General features: G+C 40.3%; 1 protein-coding gene across 2 annotated transcripts in view; it reads left to right on the top strand.

Annotated features, from left to right (window-relative positions):
• Positions 1 to 21,489, top strand: part of GOLGA3 (golgin A3) — a 28,089-nt gene that overhangs the window by 784 nt on the left and 5,816 nt on the right. Inside the window, exons 2-21 of one of the 2 annotated variants that reach the window (XM_027652269.1) lie at positions 1,081 to 1,433; positions 4,800 to 4,958; positions 5,963 to 6,075; positions 6,557 to 7,242; positions 7,709 to 7,820; positions 9,162 to 9,468; positions 10,062 to 10,264; positions 11,028 to 11,165; positions 12,061 to 12,222; positions 12,993 to 13,361; positions 14,495 to 14,572; positions 15,538 to 15,801; positions 16,253 to 16,347; positions 17,018 to 17,234; positions 17,940 to 18,083; positions 18,714 to 18,911; positions 19,415 to 19,531; positions 20,061 to 20,200; positions 20,968 to 21,100; positions 21,311 to 21,433. In XM_027652269.1, the coding sequence (XP_027508070.1) occupies positions 1,304 to 1,433; positions 4,800 to 4,958; positions 5,963 to 6,075; positions 6,557 to 7,242; positions 7,709 to 7,820; positions 9,162 to 9,468; positions 10,062 to 10,264; positions 11,028 to 11,165; positions 12,061 to 12,222; positions 12,993 to 13,361; positions 14,495 to 14,572; positions 15,538 to 15,801; positions 16,253 to 16,347; positions 17,018 to 17,234; positions 17,940 to 18,083; positions 18,714 to 18,911; positions 19,415 to 19,531; positions 20,061 to 20,200; positions 20,968 to 21,100; positions 21,311 to 21,433 (3,888 nt within the window). In that variant the 5' untranslated portion in view covers positions 1,081 to 1,303. Of the gene's footprint in view, positions 1 to 1,080; positions 1,434 to 4,799; positions 5,082 to 5,962; positions 6,076 to 6,556; positions 7,243 to 7,708; positions 7,821 to 9,161; positions 9,469 to 10,061; positions 10,265 to 11,027; positions 11,166 to 12,060; positions 12,223 to 12,992; positions 13,362 to 14,494; positions 14,573 to 15,537; positions 15,802 to 16,252; positions 16,348 to 17,017; positions 17,235 to 17,939; positions 18,084 to 18,713; positions 18,912 to 19,414; positions 19,532 to 20,060; positions 20,201 to 20,967; positions 21,101 to 21,310; positions 21,434 to 21,489 lie in introns of both variants that reach the window. The other variant, XM_027652268.1, reaches the window with a different exon arrangement.

Here is a 21,489-nt window from a genome sequence, read left to right as displayed (position 1 = left end):
ACAGCTCACCTACATCACCGTGTTCTCCTGTGTGCCCTGAGCTGTTTGCAGCTTCAGTAATGTTTGGGAGATGGTGGTGGTGTTTTGGGTGACCAGGGCAGGGTGGCACAGTAGCAGTTACACAAGTACTCTCTGGAAATATGGAAGGAATGTTGCTCAAAGTGTTTGTGTTCATGTAAAAATGCAATCAAAATATTCCTGACTTGACATTCTCCCCACAGTTCCCTCTTTTTTTTTCTTTTTTTAACTGGGGATTTCTTAAGTTTGTTTAGTAATTAAGAGCCATAACATTTTGTAATCTGAATTCATCTGTGAGTAACTATTTGGACAAAATTTAAATACTTGAAGGGACTGTGTACAATACAACAGCTTCTGTCAGATTTTATTAGTTGGCTGGATCTTTACCCACAAGTTAGATCTGAATGCCTGAAAAATAAATAGAAAATTCTATAAACTGTGTTTTGAAATCCTCCCGTTGAGTGGTCATAGGAGAAGGCAGTGTTGAACTGCAGCCCAGCTCACGTTCTGACTGCCAGTGTGTGCTGTAATGAGTAGTTCAGGTTCTGTGCAGTGATACATACTCATCATTCTGCAGCCAAGTAAACAGTAATGATGTAATTTAATTTTTAAAAAACTCTGAATTCCGTACTGCATTCTAGCTGAATTTAAATGGGAGTAGGTCCTTAAAATGAAATATATGGTATCAAAGTCCAGACTGTCATATACAGAGCAAAATGCTGGTCTGAATACTGGCTTGCTTCTTAAAGCAGAGGCCAAAGAGGCATTTCCATTAAAAGAGGCAGTGATCTTAAATGAGCTGTCTTGCTAAATATTATCTTCATGCATTGTTATGCAGTGCATCAATGCTACTAAAAAAAAAGTGACCTTAAAAAAACCTGTTAAACAGATCACTTTTTATCCCCAAAGCTGGATTCTTGGGTGTATTTCATTGGCTCTGTTATTACCCCATGTCCTGGTTCTGTGTGTCGAAGTTGAGCTGCAGAGCAGTCTGTGGGCACTGCTTTATTTTTATCTCATATTTTCAAAGCTCTAATAAATGTTTGTAAATTTTGTTTCTAGAGGATGCAGGTCCTTGGTGATTACGGCTTTGGCTGCGAGCTGTTCTCCTGATCTGGGGTTAGCAGCTGCCTGCTGCACACCACCAGCTGTACAGCCCAGAACTGTGCTCCCCTGGAACACCTTGATGCTGTTGTTGCTGATGGAGAGAAACAGGACTTGGTAGTTCACTTGGTGGCAAATTATTCAGAAGAAAAACTTTCCAGGGATCTGGATTGTTTTTACCATGGACTCCTCATCTGTCCAGCAGGATGTTCACCTGGAGAACAGGAGCAGTAATGGGGCTCCTGGCAGCTCTGAAGAACTTTTGGATTGTAAAGCCAAGTCACAGCCAGTTATTACAGATGCAATTAACAGTAAGTTATTTCATATGCACCAGATAATTTCCCAGACTAACCCAGGTGTTTATACAGTCACATTTTATCATTCAGGTGATGCTGAAGGTCTTTTTTTCCTTGAGGTCAGGAATTTCTTGTACAGCAGTTTTAAGCGAGTTTGGTGAAGGTTCTGTATATGAGGAAAATTATTTTTGTTGTAGAACTTGTTCTTTCGAAAGCAAAACCCAACTATTAACTTAAGTACTGTTTGCTGTCAGTTGAGTATTTGTTGTTCACGATGTTACTCTGTCTTCTGATAGTGTTTCCAAAAGGGTAAACATGAAATTATCTAGAACCAGCAGTTCTGAAATGATTGTTGTGGAGGAAGCTCATGACTGGAGTAATTTGTTCTGGCAAAAGAGATTTTCCTAATAAAGTAAGTTGCTTAGGCAAAAAACAAAATGTACTTTAAAAGTCTCCCTAAACTTCCCTTTATGGAAGAGAGATGCTGGCATGTACTCTCCAAATTATCTCAAAATAACTTTTATATGTAGATGAGCTCTATAATAAAATAATCATGCAGCTGTTTACAAGAAATTTGAGAGACCACTGATCTGAGTAGGTTATAGAATCAAACTTGACTTGGAGGGGAGCTCTGTGGGGTGTCTAGTCCAGCCTCAGGCACAGAGCAGACCTGGTTCTGGAGCAAGATCAGGTTGCTCAGGGCCTTGTCCTGTTGAATTCTGGAAGTCTCTGCAGAGGGAGGTTCAACAGCCTCTCTACCCATTGCAGTGTTCAGGTGCTTTCACTGTGAAAACATTTTCCTTGGGATGAGTTGGAGTCTCCCTGTTTCCCTGGCCAGAGTGTGAGGATGTGGTGGTGGGTGGAGGGGGTGTTTTCCCCGTAGCTGTGTGGATACACAAAAGGTTCCTTGTGTGAAGGGAGGTGACGTGAGGAAGTTGCAGCCTTCTCATACCACAGGTTTGTCATCCAGTCCCAGGCAAGAGAGTGGAGGCCTGAGAGTTTATTTACATTTCTTACACTGCCCATTACCAGACTGGCAGAGTGGAGTTATGTGATGATTCATTCATCTTTTATGAACTTGGAGATCACATGTTCCTGCTTTCTCCTATGTTGGACAATTGAATTGTGGCTTACAAATAGGTAGTGTGTCTTCCTACTGTTTTTATTCTAATTGCACCTCTGCTGTTCTAAAAAGACCACAGCTGTATTGACTCTACTGCAATTAAATTACTTTGGTTCAAGTAGTGTTTAGATTCTGAGTGTTTTGTGGCCTCAGGAAGTTGCCAGGAAACCATTCCTCCAGAATTTTGCTCCAGCATCTCTTTTGTATATGTATACCACTGACAGTAGTGAAGAAAAAAATGTAAATAAAGAGTAAAACCAGATGCAGCACTGGCTGCAGTTTCTGAGCCATGGGCAGAAACGGTATTTCTGAATGTGTGAGCTGTCTTCTTATTTTTGGTTTCTTGTGGCTATTCTTAGCACTGACCTCTATTTCAGATTTGGTTTTGACAATCTTTTAGTTTGAAAATGTTAGTCATTACTAAGCAGCCTTGTCCTCTGTCCTCCTTTACATACTCGTTGCACCCTCCCTTTCCACTGTGCCTGTAAGTGTTTTTGTGAAATGATCTAAATCAGAGAACTGATTCAGGCTACAGTGGCCTGAAGATGTTTGTCTGCGTGACAAATCAGATACTCAAAAGTGTTTTGATTCAAATCTTAGAGAGTTTATGGGTTTTGGGAGCCCAAGACTGAAAGCTTTTCATTTTTACCCCCACTGGGTTTCCTCATTGGGTTCCCTCTGTGCTGGGTCACTGTACAAACAGCTGTGCTGCTGAAGGGAGGAGGCACTGCAGAGGTGGGAACAAATGCCCAGGGGTGGGAATTGGTCTTTTCCTCTTCAAATTACTCTGCAGTGAAATTTGACTGCACTTCAAAAGAAACCTTCTGCTTTCTTCAATAAGGAAAGGGAAAACAATGAAAAGATCCTACCCCCTCTACCTGTACTTTTTTCCATATGGCTCATTTAATTTCAGGGTGCACTTTAATGTTCTCCACATACATCATTGATTGATAATAGCTTTATTTTTTAGTGGTGACTTTGCTTTCAGAAGTTTGCAATGATTCATTATATGGGGAGAAAAAGTTTAATAGCAATAGGTCAGTGGGCTAGTCTAAATTAATAATTAAAGTTGTACTGAATCTTTGTAATCAACTTCCTGGCTACAGAACATCATCATAGAAACACTTTGTTTTGGGAGGATGTGTTTCTCAGTTCTAGTTTGGGTTTTTTCTTTCCTGTCATATCTTCCTTGAGCAGACTTTAAAAAAATGCAAACTGCTTATTCAAGTCTGTAGCTCTGAGAGGAGAGGAAAAACGGGAAGAGAAAACTTGATTTTTGCACTTGCAAATACTTTGTGATCATAAATGTCAAATATTTTCAAACATCTTTTAGAAAAAATAATGAAGTCTTACATGTTGTTCCAGTGAGTTCCAGTTACTCCAGTGGTACATAGTGTGGGAATAAACAGAAAGGCAGTGGCTATTTCAGTACTCTGCTCATTTGAGATCTATAGTAATTAATTTAGATACACAGTCTTTTTGCAACAGCAGGTTCATAAATGTAAGTAGTCACCAGCCAAGCAAAGTAGAAATGTGTGAGAAATCCAAAGTATAAACCTGTGAAATGTTTAACTGGTTTTGAATATGTGTTTTTTCCTGATGGAAAAAAAAAATCTAATATTAGTAAGTGGGGATAAAGTTGGCGTTAAAGTGGTTTTTGAATTGCATTTTATGTGGTAGATTTTAATTTTAATTGTAGATTTTAATTGGTAGATCTATTATTTTGATCCATGTGAGCTTTGCTGCTGTATTTTTGATGAAGACATCCCATTTGAAAAAAATGTAAAATCAGTTTAAAATTGAAAAACTGCTTGGCCCAGGCTGGAAGTCAGGATGGTGGATGCTTTCTCCCCAGTGCCCAGCAGAATATCAAATAGCTGAATCATTCAGCACAGGCCTGCAGTTGCTGAGTCTGATTTGTAGTAGGTTGCCCCTCAGAGTTCCTTACACTCGGTGTTTCATGCTTCTAAACCTAATAAGATTTAAAAACCTACCTGAAGTTTTGAAGATATTTTTATATAATCACTTTTGAGGTCCTGATTGAAGGCAGCATGGTAAAGCAGTGAAAGGTACTTGTTCTGGTCTTTCTAAATAGAGAACTAAAAGTCCTTTATAAAATTTCTCCTACCAGTTGCTGCCAGTAGTGATTTCCATGTTCTTACAGTTTAAAGGCAATAGCAGTAGCACTGTATTTGGGTGGAGGTGTGGAGATAAATGGGGTGGCTTAAGGAGTGGCTCAATAAAACTTTCTTTTCCAGCTACCAGTAATAACATCAACGAAGTGCCAAATGAGGAGGGAGGTCTGGAGATGAACAGCACAGTGGACGCCTGCCAGAATGGGCCAGAGTCGCTCTTCCCTGACTCTCCTGTGTCTTTTGACCCCACCAACTGTGAGCAGGGTGAAGAGTCATGCCCAGGTGTGACTGGTTTCCATGACAGCCTAAGGAAGTCTCAGGGAACTAGTGCTGAGGGCATAGTTCTTAGAAAAGAAGCTTTGCAGTCTCTCAAACTAAGTCTTCCCATGCAAGAAACTGAATTGTGTAAGCATCTGTTTATGGTGGTGCCCCTGCTTTCTCTTGCTCCATAAAGCTGTTTACTCTGAGCCTGGCTCTGGACTCCTCTAACATCATTTAAGCTTGAACTAAACTTCATTTTTGCAGTAAGCTTTTACTTAGAACTACAATTCATTTTCTTTCAGTAAACCACCCTCTGCTGCAGCTAAGGCATGTGCCTTACCATTTGAAGATGGCTCTTATGCTGAGGGGAACTCATGCTTTCTGGGGCTGAAGCTTTTCTAATCTTTCTGATTAGTAGGAGTAACAGGTGACATTTTAAAAAAACAAAAAACAAAAAACCCAGAACAGCAGAACCAGGGGATTTTAAGCTAAGTAATAAAGAGGGAAGAGCAGTGAAGGGGAAGCCTTTATAATAAGGTGTCTAATGCTGTGGGCATTTTCTGAAATAGTGTTTTTAAAAAGCCTTACTATGGGAAAGATTTAATGTGAGTTAACCAAAGGTAAGCAAATGTATCTAGGGAACATCCTTCCCTGACTTGTAGGGAATGAGTGGACTGCACAGGTCTTGCTTAGTTTTATAATTTTAGCACTATCAGAAATGCAGGACAGGTAAGATCAAATGACAGCAATATTTTTTTCCTTGCTGTATAATCTCTTGTCATATATATGTGGAGACACTACAGCATTTGCAAACTGAACAGTGGAAGTCCACAAGCTTTATCAGTGCTTACACAAGTCTGTATTTGAAGGGGGTAGTTTGAGGTGCATGTCAGTGGGCTTTCCTTTCTTTCCTTGCTTAAGCATGATGCATGTTGCTGATGGTAGAAGGGGCTTTTACCTTTTACATCACACTTGCCTGTGTTGGGATTTTCTATTTGACTGTAAAGAAAACCTTTCACTTGCAGGCTCAGTAGAGTCTTCACTGCCATTGGAGAAAGAAGAACAAATCAGACTTCAGGCAAGACGGCGTCTAGAGGAACAGCTCAAACAATACAGAGTGAAGAGACATCAAGAAAGAGTGAGTACCACACAACAGATCTTCTAGGTCCAGTGTTTTGTGGAGAAGCTTGAAAACTTTACCATTTCTGTGCTTTGAATGAAACCATTCAGTAGTTTTCTCAAATGGGAGAAAGCAGGTTTTTTTCTTCTCAACAGGCAAAATTTTGGTTCTCTTACCTCATCAGTAACATACCATTTTGTGCTACTTAAAATAGAGGGGACAAAACCAAACACAAAACTTAAGTGACCTAAATGTTCAATTTTGCCTGTATTTTTCAGTTAACTTTTGGAGTGTACCTTGAACATTTTCAACATGATGTACAGGACCTTGATAGGGTTGACTGCTGGTGTAATTTACCTTGTTTACAAAAGGACCTGTATATCTAATATCAGTGTAGAAGTGTAAGAGCTTTACATCTTAAGTGAGAGCAAAATAAGGCTTTGATGCTACTTCAAAGTTAACATTCTGGCATTTATTGTTGACTCTTTGCTTCTTTTAGTCAAGTCAGTCCACATCCAAAAACCGGCCCTCCAGCACCCTGGATCCTGAGCTGATGTTAAACCCAGAGATCCTGCCGAGAGCTAGCACTGTAGCAATGACAAAAGAATACTCCTTTTTGCGGACCAGTGTCCCCAGGGGGCCAAAACTGGGTAGCCTGGGACTTCCAGCATCCTCAAAAGAGAGGAAAAGTTCAAAATCTAAGTCCAGCAAGATCCGGTCCTTGGCTGACTACAGAACTGAAGATTCAGACACCAGAAACACTGCTGGGAATTTTACTGATTTATCTGGTGGGACTCTGAAGCAAAGCAGAAGTGGTCCAACATCAGTTGTTTCTGAGATTAGTCTGCCCTCTGACGTGGATGATCGAATAGAGAGTTCCTCCTTGGCAGGAGACAGCATTTCAGAGATTGACGGGAGTGAAGTGGCAATGAGGCTGGATGGAAACGAGAGTGACAGCTCTACCTACAGCAGCGTGTCAGGGAAGGGGCTGTACAGCAGTTTACAGAACTCAGAAAGCAAACAGGATGCTCCATATACAATAAATGGCCAGAAGATACACCCTGAAGCCATGGGGCAGTTCCCTTCCATCAGGGAGGTGCTGCAGGCTGCGGCAGTGGAGCATCAAGCCCAAGAGCAAGAAGTTAACGGGGAAGTACGGAGCAGGAGAGACAGTATTTCCAGCAGGTAAGAGTGTTCCCAGGGAGGCCCTTGTTAGGCATTACACCAAATACCTGTTCTTCCTTCTTTTGCAGTAGCTGTTGGTATTTTTTGGGCACATTGAAGCAGACATTTGTGGACAATAATTGTGGAGGTTTTGTGCTCCCAGTATGTCCACTTGTCTGCTTAAAATGGGATATGCAGATACAGAATTTAATGAAGTCAGCCACTGCACTTCTAAAAAACAAATACACTAGATTCTAGTTGCTGCAAATACACAAGATTAAAGTATAAAACCTTAGCATGAATATAATTTTTTTATCTCTTTGTAACTAAGGTTGTTACACTGTGGTCTGTGTAAAAAGCCAGAAAAAACATCCTACAGTCTAGGTCACACACATGGTCTTAGTCCCTCTTAATTTCAGTTAAACTTCAACCAGATGAGTGTTGTATTCTAACCCTGTCACTGTGTATGTGCTGTCTCTGTCTCCAGTGTTTCTATGGAAAGCTCTGTCGCAGGAACTCATGATGAAATGCTGCAGGTTCTGAAGGAGAAGATGAGACTTGAAGGGCAACTAGAGGCACTCTCACTAGAAGCTAATCAGGTAGAAAATGAATTTGAAATTCTGTGTTTAGCAAATCACATTAATAGTTCAAATTAATTTTCAAGAGCCTCCTTCTCATTACTTGTGGAATTGTGTTTTGTGAAAACATTGTTCAATAAGGCACTTCACAAGGATGCTGTGGTGGGCTGATCCTGGCTGGATGCCAGGTGTCCACCAGAGCTGCTCTGTCAGTCCCCTCCTCAGCTGGACAGGGGAGAGAAGAAATACAGTGAAAGGCTTATGGATCAAGATGAGGACAGAGAGATCACTCACCAGTTGCCATCACAGGCCAGAGAGACTAGAAATGAGTTTAATTTATTACTGCTCAAATCAGAGTAGGGTAATGAGAAAAACTAATCTTAGAAACACCTTTCCCCCCACCCCTCTTTTTCCCCAGCCTCAGCTTTGCTCCTGAATTCTCTCCCTCCTCCCCCCTCAGCAGCATAGGGAAATGGGGAATGGGAGTTGCTGTCAGTTCATCACAAGTTGTCTCTGCTGCTCCTTTCCTCTCATGTAAAGGACTCCTTAAACTCTTCCCCTGCTCCAGCACAGGGTTCCTCCCATGGGAGTCAGTCTTCCATGAATGCCCAGAGCACCTCCTCCTCCTTTCTGCACTGACCTTGGTGTCTGCAGGGCTGTTTCTCTCATATATTTTCACTCTTATCTTTGCTATTGTTCTTCTGCTATTTTTTTTTTCTCACTTTCTTAAATCCTTTATACCAGAGGCACTACCACTGTCACTGATGGGCTCAGCTTTGGCCAGTGGCAGGTCCATTTTGGAGCCAGCTGGCATTGGCTTTGTTGGGCGTAGGGGAAGGTTCTGGCAGCTTCTCACAGAGACCACCCCTGTAGAACCCCACTGCCAAAACCTTGCCATGCAAACGCAATGCAGATGCTGAAGAGGGTAAATATAAAGTTGTAAAGCTCTCAAAGGTTACTTTAAAAAAAAAAAAGTGGTGGGTTTGTATGTTTTTTTAAAAAGTCAAATTGAAAGAGATGGTAAATCCAGAGCAATGGTGGCAATGTCTATGTAACTGTATTTTCTCTTTTTTTTAATTGATGGTATAACACATATTAGAAAGCATTCTTCCTTAAAGTGTAGACATATGTGTATTATTAAAAATCCTGATGTGATTACTGTCATACAATGCTGTATGTCTTTTCTGTGCTTTCCTCTCTATTTTGACTTTTCAGGTATTTGGAATATCTGATAGGTGAGATGTCACTTGAAAAAAAGAATTTCCCACAAGCAAACGGTCTTTGCCTTAGCATCTTTTTTAGTCAGCCATTAGTGTATTTTCTCTTATGACTTCTCTGTTTTGATTTTCTGGACACATTCAGGCTCTCAAAGAGAAGACTGAACTACAAGCCCAACTTGCAGCTTTGAACATGAAGCTTCAGGCGCAGATGGAGCACAGCCAAACCAGCCAGCAGAAGCAGGAATCTCTGAGCTCAGAAGTGGCCACATTAAAGCAGTCTTGCTGGGATCTGGAACGAGCAATGGCTGACCTGCAAAATGCCTTGGAAGCAAAGAATGCCAGTTTGGCTTCTTCAAATAATGATTTGCAGTTAGCAGAGGAGCAGTACCAAAGACTCCTGCAGAAGGTTGAAGATATGCAAAAAAACGTTCTCACCAGAGACAGCACAGGTGGGATGATGTAAATGTCAATCTTTAAAATTTGTTTTTCCATAAATCATTTTCTTTCAACGTAATTCTGAAGTCCAGGAAGAGGAAGAAATTTTAAGTCGTGTTTAATTGATGTCATACTACTAAAATGGTATGAATTTTAAGATGATTGATTTTTATTTTGTGTCACAGATGTGCCACAGTTTGCAAACTGCCACTGCCAGCCTGGAGGCATAAATATTTAGTCCAGTCACTGTTTGACAGTGTCCTAATTGTTTTCTTAGAAAATTGTACAAATAGTGATTTGTAAGGATGACTCTACAGGACATCTACTTCCTGATGTTTAATTAGTTCATATTTTCTGCCTCTAAGGAACAATGAATGCTTACAGAAGTGATTCATTTAGTTTAATTTTATTCTGCTTATGACCTGATACTTCAGATTCTAACACTTTTGCAGGAAAAACCAGTCTTCATGTAATTAGGCAGATATGCTTTTGTTCAAAAAGAAAGGAAAAAAAGAAACTGTGAACATAGCAATAATCCTTGGAAATTTGTGCAGGAAAATAGAGCAGTGGATGCTCTAGTCCAAGTTCTCTCTTTTTGTTTCTCCAGTTCATGATCTGAGGCAGCAGTTGGCTTCCTTACAGAACCAGCTTCAGAAGGTGCAGCTGGAACGGACCACACTGACCAACAAGCTGAAGGCATCTGAGACAGAAATCACATCCCTCCAAAATGTGCGGCACTGGTACCAGCAGCAGCTCGTTCTGGCACAGGAGGCCCGGGTCAGGCTGCAGAGTGAGATGGCCAATATACAGGTATTGTGATTCACTTGCACCCGGAGAACTGGGAATCTGTTCTTTTCTGTGTTTTTATCCAGAGGGCAACCTGGTGGCCTTCTGCAATGGACTGACTGCACCAGGGCAAGGGGAGGGCTATGGGTGTCATCTGTAAAGCCTTTGACATCTTCCCCCACAGCATCCTTCTCTCTGCACTGGAGAGAGAAGGATTCAATATTGGTGGATAAGGAGTTGGCTGGACAGTCACATCCAGAGGGTGGTGATCAACAGCTCAGTGTCCCAATGGACATTGGTGCCCCTCAGGGGTCTGCACTGGGACCAGGGAGGGCATCAGGTGCACCCTCCAAGTTTGCAGGTGACCCCAAGCTGAGTGGTGCTGTTAACAGCTGAAGGACAGGATGCCATCCAGGGGGACCTGGACGAGCTCGAAGTGGGCCCATGGGAACCTCCTGAGGTTCAAGGAAGCCAAGGGCAAGGTGCTGCACCTGACTTGGGGCAACCCTGGGGTCAGCACAGGCTGGGGGATCAACCTTTGTGTTCTTCAGGTGGCAAGAGAAGGGGCCAGGTCATGTTTTGTTCTTCATCCTGAGGTATTAGTTCACATTAATAGTGAGGCATAAATTTAACCAAAGCACTTACCTTTGTGGATGAGAAGTGCCTGAAATAAGGTACATGTGGATTCAATGTGATTTTTTTTTTTTCTTTTTCTGAAACTCTTAAATTCATTGGCCAAATTTTGACCATTGGTGTCAATCTGTGCCTTTTTTTTTCCTTTCTTTAGGCTGGGCAAATGACTCAAGCAGGTATGTTGGAACATCTCAAACTAGAGAATGTGGCACTGTCTCAGCAGCTGACTGAAACCCAGCACAGATCCATTAAGGAAAAGGAACGCATTGCAGCACAGCTGCAAAATATTGAGGTATGGTTGTGGGTGGCTTTCCTGAGTTATGTTCTGTCTAGGCCGTGTATTTATGTCTTGCAAACTCAAGGCTATTCCAACAAAGTAACATAGAATTCTTACGAACTGGTTCAGATGCTGCATTATAAAAACAGTAGATATTTCAGAACAAATAAATTTGCATGGTATTATGAATAATAAGAGGGAGCATTTTCAGATGTAAATGTTGTCATTTGCCCATTCACGAACTTTTTCAAGAGAAAGCTTAACTGGAAGTTAATCTCAATCAGTAATGTGCTTTTTAAGTGTGTGAAATTGCTCAGTAATCTGGTTTGTCCCTCTTGCCCTCCAGTAAGAAAAGTGGGGTAAAATCACTTTCAGAGCTCTTAGAACCTTTAAATTCCACTGCTTTTCAGTGACATTCCTGCTCCTGAGTCTCAAAGGGCAGTAAAGCAGCAGGTTAGTGGGAGCACCCCATGGCCAGTGTTCTGATACATTGTGTAAATGACAGGAGTTTGTGTCCTCTCAGTCACTACACTGAGTAGCTGCAGCATCCCAGGAATCCCTTTTGCTTTAGAATTTTTCCAAACAGCTTAATTTTAATAAAGATTCCTTTTCTTTAAATCTTGTTTCATCAATTGAGAAAGGACATGGTGTTATTTAATAGGAATTCAGATTGTCACAAATATGCAAGACACATTCACTGTTATCGTGAGGTGTCTTAAGAATATGAGTGGGTGACTTCAGTAAGAGGATACAGGTGTGTAAGGCAGACATCAGAATTATCTGTGCTTGTGTCTTTCCTCTACAAATTTTCTTGATAATTTACTTTTTTCTTTTCCTATTTTTTTTCTTTTTCCCACTCTTCCCCCTCCATTGAAACTGTAGAAGTTGATTTCTTGCTTTTTCTGTGCAGGCTGACATGTTAGATCAAGAAGCTGCCTTCATGCAGATCCAGGAGGCTAAAACCATGGTGGAAGAAGACTTGCAGAGAAAACTAGAGGAGTTTGAGGATGAGAAAGAACAGCTTCAGAAAATGGCTGATTCTGCAGCAACACTGGAACAGGAGTTGGGACAGGTAGACTGTTGTTAATCAGCTTCCCAAGGGTTTCAAGGGAAATACTTGTTTGGCTGAAAAAGCAATAGTAAATAGATGCTGAGCTCTAAACTTCTTTTTAAAACCTGAAAGATCACTGCAAAAATGAAGTCCACATCAAAATCACTCTCTTTCAGGTGAAAAGCCTTTTTTTGTGTTGTTTTTTTTCAACCATCTTAGTAACAGTACCTTTTTTAAATTTCAGAACTACTGTCTTGCAGGTGCTGGGTTTTTTTAGTGAATTCAGTGTGTGATTATTGTAAATATGGACAAGAACTGTAGATCCATGTTCAAAGTTGTTAGGCAGTCAGGATATCATTATATACATTTACACTTAAAGCATGATAAATCTGCACTTCACTACAGAGTCCTGCTTCAACCTTGAAATGTAGGCAGCATGTCAGGGGCTGGAATGAGATGAACGACGTGACAGCTCAGTACAACATTCCATGTAATGATACAGTATTATCATCAATAATGCTGAATTTACCTGAATATCTACTGTGGACATGTCTTGCAACTAAAAATTTTGAATACAGTGAATATTATGAAGATAACATGCTGCAGAAGGCAACCAATGCAATTAATAGAGAAAATAGAAGTGGCCTAGGAAAGTTAAAAAATATTTTCACCTCCTGCTATTTTCTCCTAGAAGCTAAAATATTGATTAAAATACTTGACTTTGGTTGGAGCACATTCGCAAAGATAAGCTTGACTTTGTATTAATTTAATCTTAAAATACTTCTTCTCAGGTCAAGTTGACTTTGCATCAGCGGGATCTGCAGCTTGAATCTTTACAGCAAGAGCACCTGGAACTGATGAAGCAACTGACCCTCGCCCAAGAGACACTGCACACCAAAGAGCAGTCCCTGGATGACCTGCAAACACAGTATGACGAACTGAAGGCCAGATTAGAAGAGTTCCAAAGTGATGCTACTTCTAAAGATGACACCATCCAGTATTTGCAGAACGAGAAGATTGTCTTGGAAGTAGCTCTGCAGGCAGCAAAGGCCAGTAAAGAGCAGCTGGACGAAGGAGCCGCGCGCCTTGGAGAAGATACAGAAGCCACATCGCAGATCCTGGAACAACTGAAGCAAGAAATGGCAGTCAAGACAAGCCAGGTAGTGCATCCCTAAAGGTACCTTATTTAAAAGTAGCTGTTGCAGGGAAGGATTGCCACAGACACACGGTAGAGCCATGAGAGGAGGTTGGTTCGTGAGTTTTGTCCCTGTGTAATTGTGGGATTCAGCTAAGGGGAATGTTTTAATCTGTTCCATCATTTTCCTCGTTTGTAGAGTGACACTTTGCATCCTGTTACATCACTGGTGACCTTAGGGTTTAATATCCCATGGTACCTGTATGTGCTTGTGCATTTGCATAGCACGGGATGGGAAGCTGAGGTTAATCAGTCTTGTTTTGTTTTGTCTGTTTTCAAGAGCCACCATCTTTCTGAAATCTATCAGTTTTAAAACACAAGAATTTTGAGTACAGGTGACAGTTCAGGAAGTAATTTTTTAGTGTTCTCTTCTTCTGTGGCATTGTAAGCCAAACATCCTTCCTATGCAGTAATTTGGTCACATTTAATTGTGCCTTTTCACCAGGGCTTGTTTTCTCAAAGCCAAGCAAGGCTTTTTTCTAGTTATTGAACAAGGACAAGCCTAAAGCATATCTGTATTTTTTTTTTTTGCTTTAAATTATGGGGAGTCTTCTGTTCACACTTCAGTTTTGTAGTTGTGTATGCTCTGTATCTTTTAGAGCATCAGAGCTTCATAGGAAAAGCTTTCTTATTGAATACTGGTAGTGATGAGTTCCTGGTAATCTTTAGAGGTTTCTTTTGAAGATAATAATGGGACTTGATAGTATTACCAATGGAATTATTGAAAAACAATAAAAGTATATTTAACATGTTTTTTTTCCTTCAAAGAACCAGCTGGTTTCTTCATTTGATCATGAATGTGTGAACAGATGCCATCCAGATACAACATCTGTACACTAATGACATGTACTAAAACTGCAATGGATAAAGGGACTTTGTGCATCCCTGAGGGTTAACAAGGCTCACTGCGTGGTGACCTGTGTGAATATATTTCTGTATAAAATGTTGTGTTATCAACCACTGAGACACTTAGTCAGAAACAGGATCCTTGTTAGATTGGGCAGTTGGTACAAGGCACAGATGCTGTCACTGAAGAAGTCACGTAGAATATGACATTTGGCATGTAAAGCAATGTTTGCTTTTTTTCCCCTTTGACAGGTGGAAAATCTGCAACAAGAAAATGCCAATCTCAAAAAACAGGTTCAAAAAGTGAAGGAACAGTTCCTGCAGCAGAAGGTAAGCAAAAGCAAAGAAATTTCACAGACATAAAACCAAGGAATATACTTCTTTTTACAGTGAAGGCATGTACTTCTGGGGGAGTGTGAGAATATTTGAATCTATTGTTTATCACAGAACTATGTGACATTGAAATAAAGAAACTGTATAATTTACAGTTGAACTTCTATCTGTAACTAAAGTAAAAGCTGATCCACCAACCAGTTCATGTTTTGATAGAACTTGTGGGAGTTTGCCAAATGATCCACCATAGAAAATCTCTCTCTAGTTTGTTGATTAGGTTTGCTTTTGCCAAAGCACTCATGAAAATCTTCAAGTGTTGTCATTTCTTTGCACATTGAAAAGTGGTGTAGTTGCTTCAGTAATTAGATGGAAATTAAGTGCTTTATTTAAAATTTTATTTTGAATTTGCACAGTTTAGAAACATTCATTTAAAATTTGTATCTCATTAGCGTTCCACATATATGTGTCTTATTTATAGGGTGGCACCATTAATTTACTGCTTGATTGCTTATTAACCTAGTGCCAAAGTTTGGTTTAGCTTGTTAGGTTTTTGTTTGGGAAGGGTGTTTAAACTGTCAGTCACAGTTAAGCCCTCTTCTCATGGCAAAAGTTATTAGTGGTGTGCACAGGATGGTTAATTTTTGACAATTAGTTTAGTTTTTAGAAATGGCACATAATTAATGCCATTCCATAAAGAATGTGAAGAAGAGTATCCCAAACTGCCATGAACACTCAGAGGTGGGGTTTTTAATGAACTCCTAGTACAGAGTGTTATTTGATGTCTGAGCTTACACAAAAGTCTTTGAACCAGAGTAAATATGTTACAGCATCTAACGCTGGTTTGTATGACACACCTCCCCCAAACTAAAGGAATATCACTAAATACTTTCCACTAAATTTGTCATGAATTTGTAAGGCTGTAACAGAGGTGACATTGTCCTCTTGTAACTCCTGTGCCCAAGGTCATGGTGGAGGCTTATCGGAGAGACGCCAGTTCCAAGGACCAGCTGATCAGCGAACTGAAAGCTACAAAGAAGCGGCTGGACTCGGAACTGAAGGAGATAAAAAAAGAGATGCTGAAAATGCAAGTTGAAAAACAGTCGCTCGAATCCGAACATTCGAAGCTACAGAAGGAAGTATCTCAGGTTCACCAGCAGATGGTGGAAATAGAGAATCATCTTCAGTCGGTGCAAAGAGAACGAGACGATCTGGAAACACGCCTGCAGGTATGGGAGGTGTAAAGCTTTGCACTGGAGAGTGTTACTTCTGTTGACTTGAGAAATAAGCATAATGATCACCTACAAGATAAGGTTCTTGGTTACATACTTAACATTCTCTAGACATTTGAGCATTTACCTACCAAAATTGTGTAAATACATGACTGTTTGACCACAGGAGTGACAGAGGTGTGATGTGGAAGTACTTTCCCCAAAGTGAACTCCATCTGAGAGCAAAAACCAGACTAGAACTCTGTTCATACATGTTATTATGGTGGTGCCCTCATAGGGAAGAGTCAAAAGAAGAAATGAAAGGGAAAGAACACGGAGAACTGTGGAACAATTTATATTTAGAGATTAAAGTGATTTTGAAATTTTGTGCTTACTCTTTTATTATCCAACATATAGCAAACACGCTTTTGTTCTTACTCTCATGGGTGCTCTTTTCCTTCCTCTTAAGTCTTTGCAGTTTGATAAGGAACAAATGGAATCTCTTGCTGAGGCAAATCAGGCATTAAAACAACAAGTAGAACAAATGCAAGAAGAAGCAAAAAAGTAAGTGTTCTTTCAGCACAGACAAATAACTACAGCGTTTGTTTTTCATACTCACCTTTCTAGCAACCACTCTTTTCCTATTCCCTAGTCTCTCCTTTGGGAAATTCACATAGTCAGACTCATGGCAAAATGTTGGCTGTACACTACACAGGAGCTGCATCTTCTCTGATTCACTTATGCTTTTAACCAGCAGTCTCTGCCATACAACATACAGATTGGAGCTAATCCTAATTACCATTCACTGAATTTTAGCCTTCACTGGCTAGAATGTTGGCATTAATGAGAATCATTCTTTTTTTTCTCCACTGGTGATCACAGGGTTTTTATGATATCTGACATGTCCATCAAGAATCATAGATTAGATTGGATTCTTACTCTAAATTCAGTGTTATTTTTAGAGATAGTAATATATTTCTTCATGTTGGTATTTTAATAACTCTGACAAAGACCTCTTAATTACCCATCCGTATTTTCTTAGAATGCTATCAAGAGTTTCAGGGTATGTCTTGCCAACCTGATGGCTTTCTCTGATGGGGAGGGTGACTCTGGGACAAAGGGAGAGAAGCGAACGTTGGTTTTTGTTGGGCCACGTGAAAAAAAAATTATCTTTTAGTGCTGTTTTTCAAGCAGTTTCTGTTTTCACCTGGTGGTTTCTTTCCTTTCACTGCAGGGCCATTACTGAGCAGAAGCAGAAGATGAAGCGCCTGGGGTCAGACCTGACGAGTGCTCAGAGGGAGATGAAAGCCAAGCACAAAGCCTACGAGAACGCCGTGGGCATCCTGAGCCGGCGGCTCCAGGAGTCCCTCACTGCCAAGGAATCTGCTGAGGCAGAGCTGAGCAAGCTCAGGGCACAGATCACTGATGGTGGAAACGACCAGATTGCTCAGGTGTGCAGGTGTCCTGTGACACTGTGCAGAGACAGAGCTATCTTGTTATTGAATATAAGTCTTGAAATACTGTTTTACCCTGAAGTGATGAAAACATTTGGAATATAAAGCTAGATCATAACATGGTGTCAGTGTTCTGAGCACTGAGAATTTAGCTACATTGGAGAGAGGTGATTTGGCAGGCTTTGGTTTGGTTGGTGAGGGGTTTTTTATATTTTATTTGTATCTTTCAAATTACCAATTGTAATCCACCATCAAGCCTTTGTGCTAGATTTCCTGATTAATTTTTACTGTTGGTTTGGTTTTAGGTTTTGGGTTTTTTTAGTGGGTTTTTTCTTTGTTTTTTTTTTTTTTTAAAGGATCAGTATCTGAAGATTTTCCAAAATTCTAAGTCTTGCTGCTTTTTTCTTATTTAACTTGAGTTAAAAGTTTTTCAAGGTAACCATAACTTATTCATATACGTTATGGCTGTGATAAGAAAATTAATTTGCTGGGGGAAGCTCCAATTCCTTGGACCAGTGGAGCAAGATATCAAATACACTAACAGCAGTAGCTGGATGCAGGAGTGGAAAGCTCTGAGCAAGACCTTTAAATTAAACACTAGCACCTCATTTTGTATTTGCTGGGGAAGTAGGCTTTTAACCAAAGCAAAAATCCTGTAGATGGGTGAGACACTAACCACACATGTGATCCCTTTTTCTTTAGGAAAAGATTCAAGCTCTGAAGGCAGAATTGCGAGCTGTGAGCAGCAGTAAGTTGATGCTGGAAAAGGAGTTGCAAGAAGTGATTTCACTCACCAGCCAGGAGCTTGAAGAGTACAGAGAGAAAGTGCTGGAACTTGAGGATGAGGTGACTGCTTGAATTTGCTTGGTAGATGAGTATAAAGTGTCCAGGAGACAGGGAGAAATTTTAGTACTGTGATTTTATTCCAACAGTGCAGGAAATCAGGATCTTAGGTAGGAAACATCATGTCAGGGATACTTGCAGATTTTGCTGCCTTGTGCTGTCTCTTTGTGGTTTCATGAGTCATTGTCGTATAGGGAAAAAGGATGAGAGAGAAAAATAGTTCCTGTATTAGATACCAGCTGTGTCTGGTCATGAGACAGTGAGGATGCATGAATCATTACCTTTTGGAACTATTTGGAGTCATGGATCCCCAGTGATTTTGAGGGCAGGGTAGTGGTGTTCAATTGTAGAGTTACATAAAAAAATTATATATATTGACTATTCTTGATCTGCACCTAAACAGTACTCCTGGACTCTGCTTTCTAGCAAGCATTTTAGTCTTCCAACACAAAAAAATGTCAAAGTGAACTTATATTTAATGTTCATTAAAAAAAATTTAAAAAGAAAAACGAAAAGAAATCCCATTCTGGAAAAGCAAGACATTTAATGAGTTTAACTCACAGCTTTTTTTTATGTAGTAGACTGGAGTGATTTGGTTATGTTTGTTTGATTTGTGTTTTTCTTTGACTGTAGCTTCAGGAATCTAGAGGCTTCAGGAAGAAGATAAAACGTTTAGAAGAAATTAATAAGAAGTTGGCCCTTGAACTGGAGCATGAACGTGGCAAACTTACAGGTCTCAGTCAGTCCAACGCTGCTCTGCGGGAGCACAATAATATCCTCGAAACAGCTTTGGCAAAGAGAGAGGCAGACTTGGTGCAGCTGAATCTGCAGGTATTTGACTTTCTGACCTATCAACTTATGAAAGGAACTAACTCTTATGATACAATGTTGGTGCATTTTCTCCAGCTCTGGGTCCCCCCTGTGTTGTGTAACAGCAGCAATAGGGGGGGCTAAACCAGAGATCAGAAATGGGACTTTGTTTCCTTTGAAAAACAAATTATCAGAATGGCACTATAATATTTGCAGTAGTGAAAGTGTGGCTCACTTTAGGCAGTTGGAACGTACAGACTGTGTTACATACAGATTCCTTGAGATGGACAATTTCTATGCCAACAGTAGTGTATTCATGGGGTATAAGCAAATGGGAACGTAGGCAACGAGCTGCCATTTAACCACAGCAGCTTTAAGGGTACCATGTGGAAAGAGTGATCAGTGAACAGCAGAGAGACAGAAAGTTGGGTTTGCAATCCCTGCATTGGCTTGTGTTTGCATTGCCTCTTCTTCCAGTGAGCCCACACAAAATGTGTGTTTATTTTTGTGATGATGTGCTACAGGTTCAGGCGGTTCTAAAGCGGAAAGAGGAAGAGGATCAGCAAATGCAACAACTTATTCAAGCTTTACAGGCTTCCTTAGAGAAAGAAAAGTTAAAAGTTAAAGACCTTCAGAAGCAGGTAATGGCTTATCTTTTGATTTTTTTTTTTTGATTTTTTTTTTTTTTATTTATTTTTTTTTTTTTTAATTATTTTTTTTTTTTTGCTTAGAAGGTGATTTAAATGTATTTTAAAAGCATCTTGAAACAAAATTTGTGCTTTATAACAGACTGCTGCTTGCAGGGTCTTTGTCATGATGGATAGTGGCTGAAAGGTCAGGGATGTTGTGCCCTGTGTTAGTCATACTCACTGACTATCCAGAAAGTTCCATTATGACTTGCAATGCATGAGACCCCTTGAAGTGATGATACACCATCCAAAAATTCACAATGAAGCAGCAGTCTGGCAAACAGGCTTCTTCCATTATAATTACAGATCGTCATTAATCGCCATTAGCATTAATAAAGACACCAGCACTTAAGTTTTTCAGACAGAAAATGTCAACAGCTGCACAGTTTCCTTCTTGATTGGTTTCATACTGCTTTAGTCTAGCTCACCTACAGTGATAAACCAAAATAAAACTGCCTCTTTGTTTGTTTTTCCCCTGCAGGAAGCAGCGGCCAAGGCGGACGCGGCGCACAACCGGCGGCACCACAGGGCGGCCATGCTGGAGCTCAGCGAGGTGCAGAAGGAGCTCCACGCCAAGGACCTGCTCGTCCAGGCCCTGCAGGCTGAAGTGGACAAACTGCAGTAAGTAAAGTTCTTGGACAAGGTTCTTGGAGAACAGTAATTAAATCCTCTGAAAAAAGCCATACCTTAGTGAATTTTTGGCTTTGCCCCTCTGGAGTGGGTTATGTTGAATGTTCAGAGCCTGACTGTGAGGTGCTTTTTGGACTGCATTTTTCTCCCTTCATCATTCAGTGCACTGATGAAGTGAACTGTATTTAGGCTTCACCATCTGCTTTTTTTCTACTTTCAACACAGACTTGTACTATTTCATGTTACCAGTAAGGATTAGCATTTCATATATATCCTATTATTATCTCTTTCACATCCCTCACAAACTACATAGAGGATTAATTTGATTGTTGACTATATTCCACAATATATTAAAATTCAATTTGTTTGCTTGTATGGAAGATGTTTTCTTAAATTGTAAGAAGTTGTCAGACCTACGTGAGAATGGATATAAGGTTAACTCTATTCCTCCTAAAACCAAGCAAAATTGCTGACAGGTTTTTGTTTTGATTTTTTTACTCCATAATCTGTTGTTTGTAACTGGACTATTACCAGTGCTGGAGGAATCTTTAAAATTTTTTTTCAATATTTAATTATCTGTTTCATAAACTCTTCTTATGAGTTAACTGTTGCTGTGAATGTGTTGGCAAAGTCTTCAGTCAAAGCTATAACTAACCAGTTCCATGCACTGTCATGGCACTTACAAGGCTAACCCAGTGAAGTACTTGTTTTAAAGGACAGATTGAGTAACTGCTGTGTCTGTTGATCCTGCTGTGCAGGGCAGAGGATGAAAAACATTCCCAAGAGGTGTCACAGTTTCAGCAAGAGCTGGCAGAAGCCAGGTCTCAGCTGCAACTTCTGCAGAAGAATCTGGATGACAAGCTTAGTGAACAGCCTCTAGTAAGCCAAGAGGTAAAAAGTGAACACTGATTGTGTTCATCCCTGTTTATATTGCACTGTATGACTTTGTTTGTCTTTAATTCAGCATTTTTAATGAAGTTTTGATAGGTTTTCCTAGAACCAGGAATGGTTCATGAGACATAAAAATATAATTTAGATTTTGTGGTTGATTGCACCTGTAGATAATTCTAAAGATACTTTCTTTTTTATCTGCCCTGGTAGGTGGAAGATCTCAAGTGGGAAGTAGAACAGAAAGAAAGAGAAATTGAAACACTTAAGCAGCAGTTGGACATGACTGAACAGCGCAGCCACAAGGAGTTAGAAGGGATGCAAGTTGTCTTGCAGGTATTTAATCTGCAGCCAGTGGAGATTCTGATGGAATGATGGTTTTCCCCTGAAAA

The sequence above is a fragment of the Corapipo altera genome, unplaced genomic scaffold (genome assembly GCF_003945725.1).
Source record: "Corapipo altera isolate COAL_440 unplaced genomic scaffold, ASM394572v1 67, whole genome shotgun sequence".
NCBI classification, from domain to species: Eukaryota; Metazoa; Chordata; class Aves; order Passeriformes; family Pipridae; genus Corapipo; species Corapipo altera.
The sequence above is the reverse complement of the archived record's forward strand: the minus strand, read 5'-3'. Positions and strand labels throughout refer to the sequence as shown.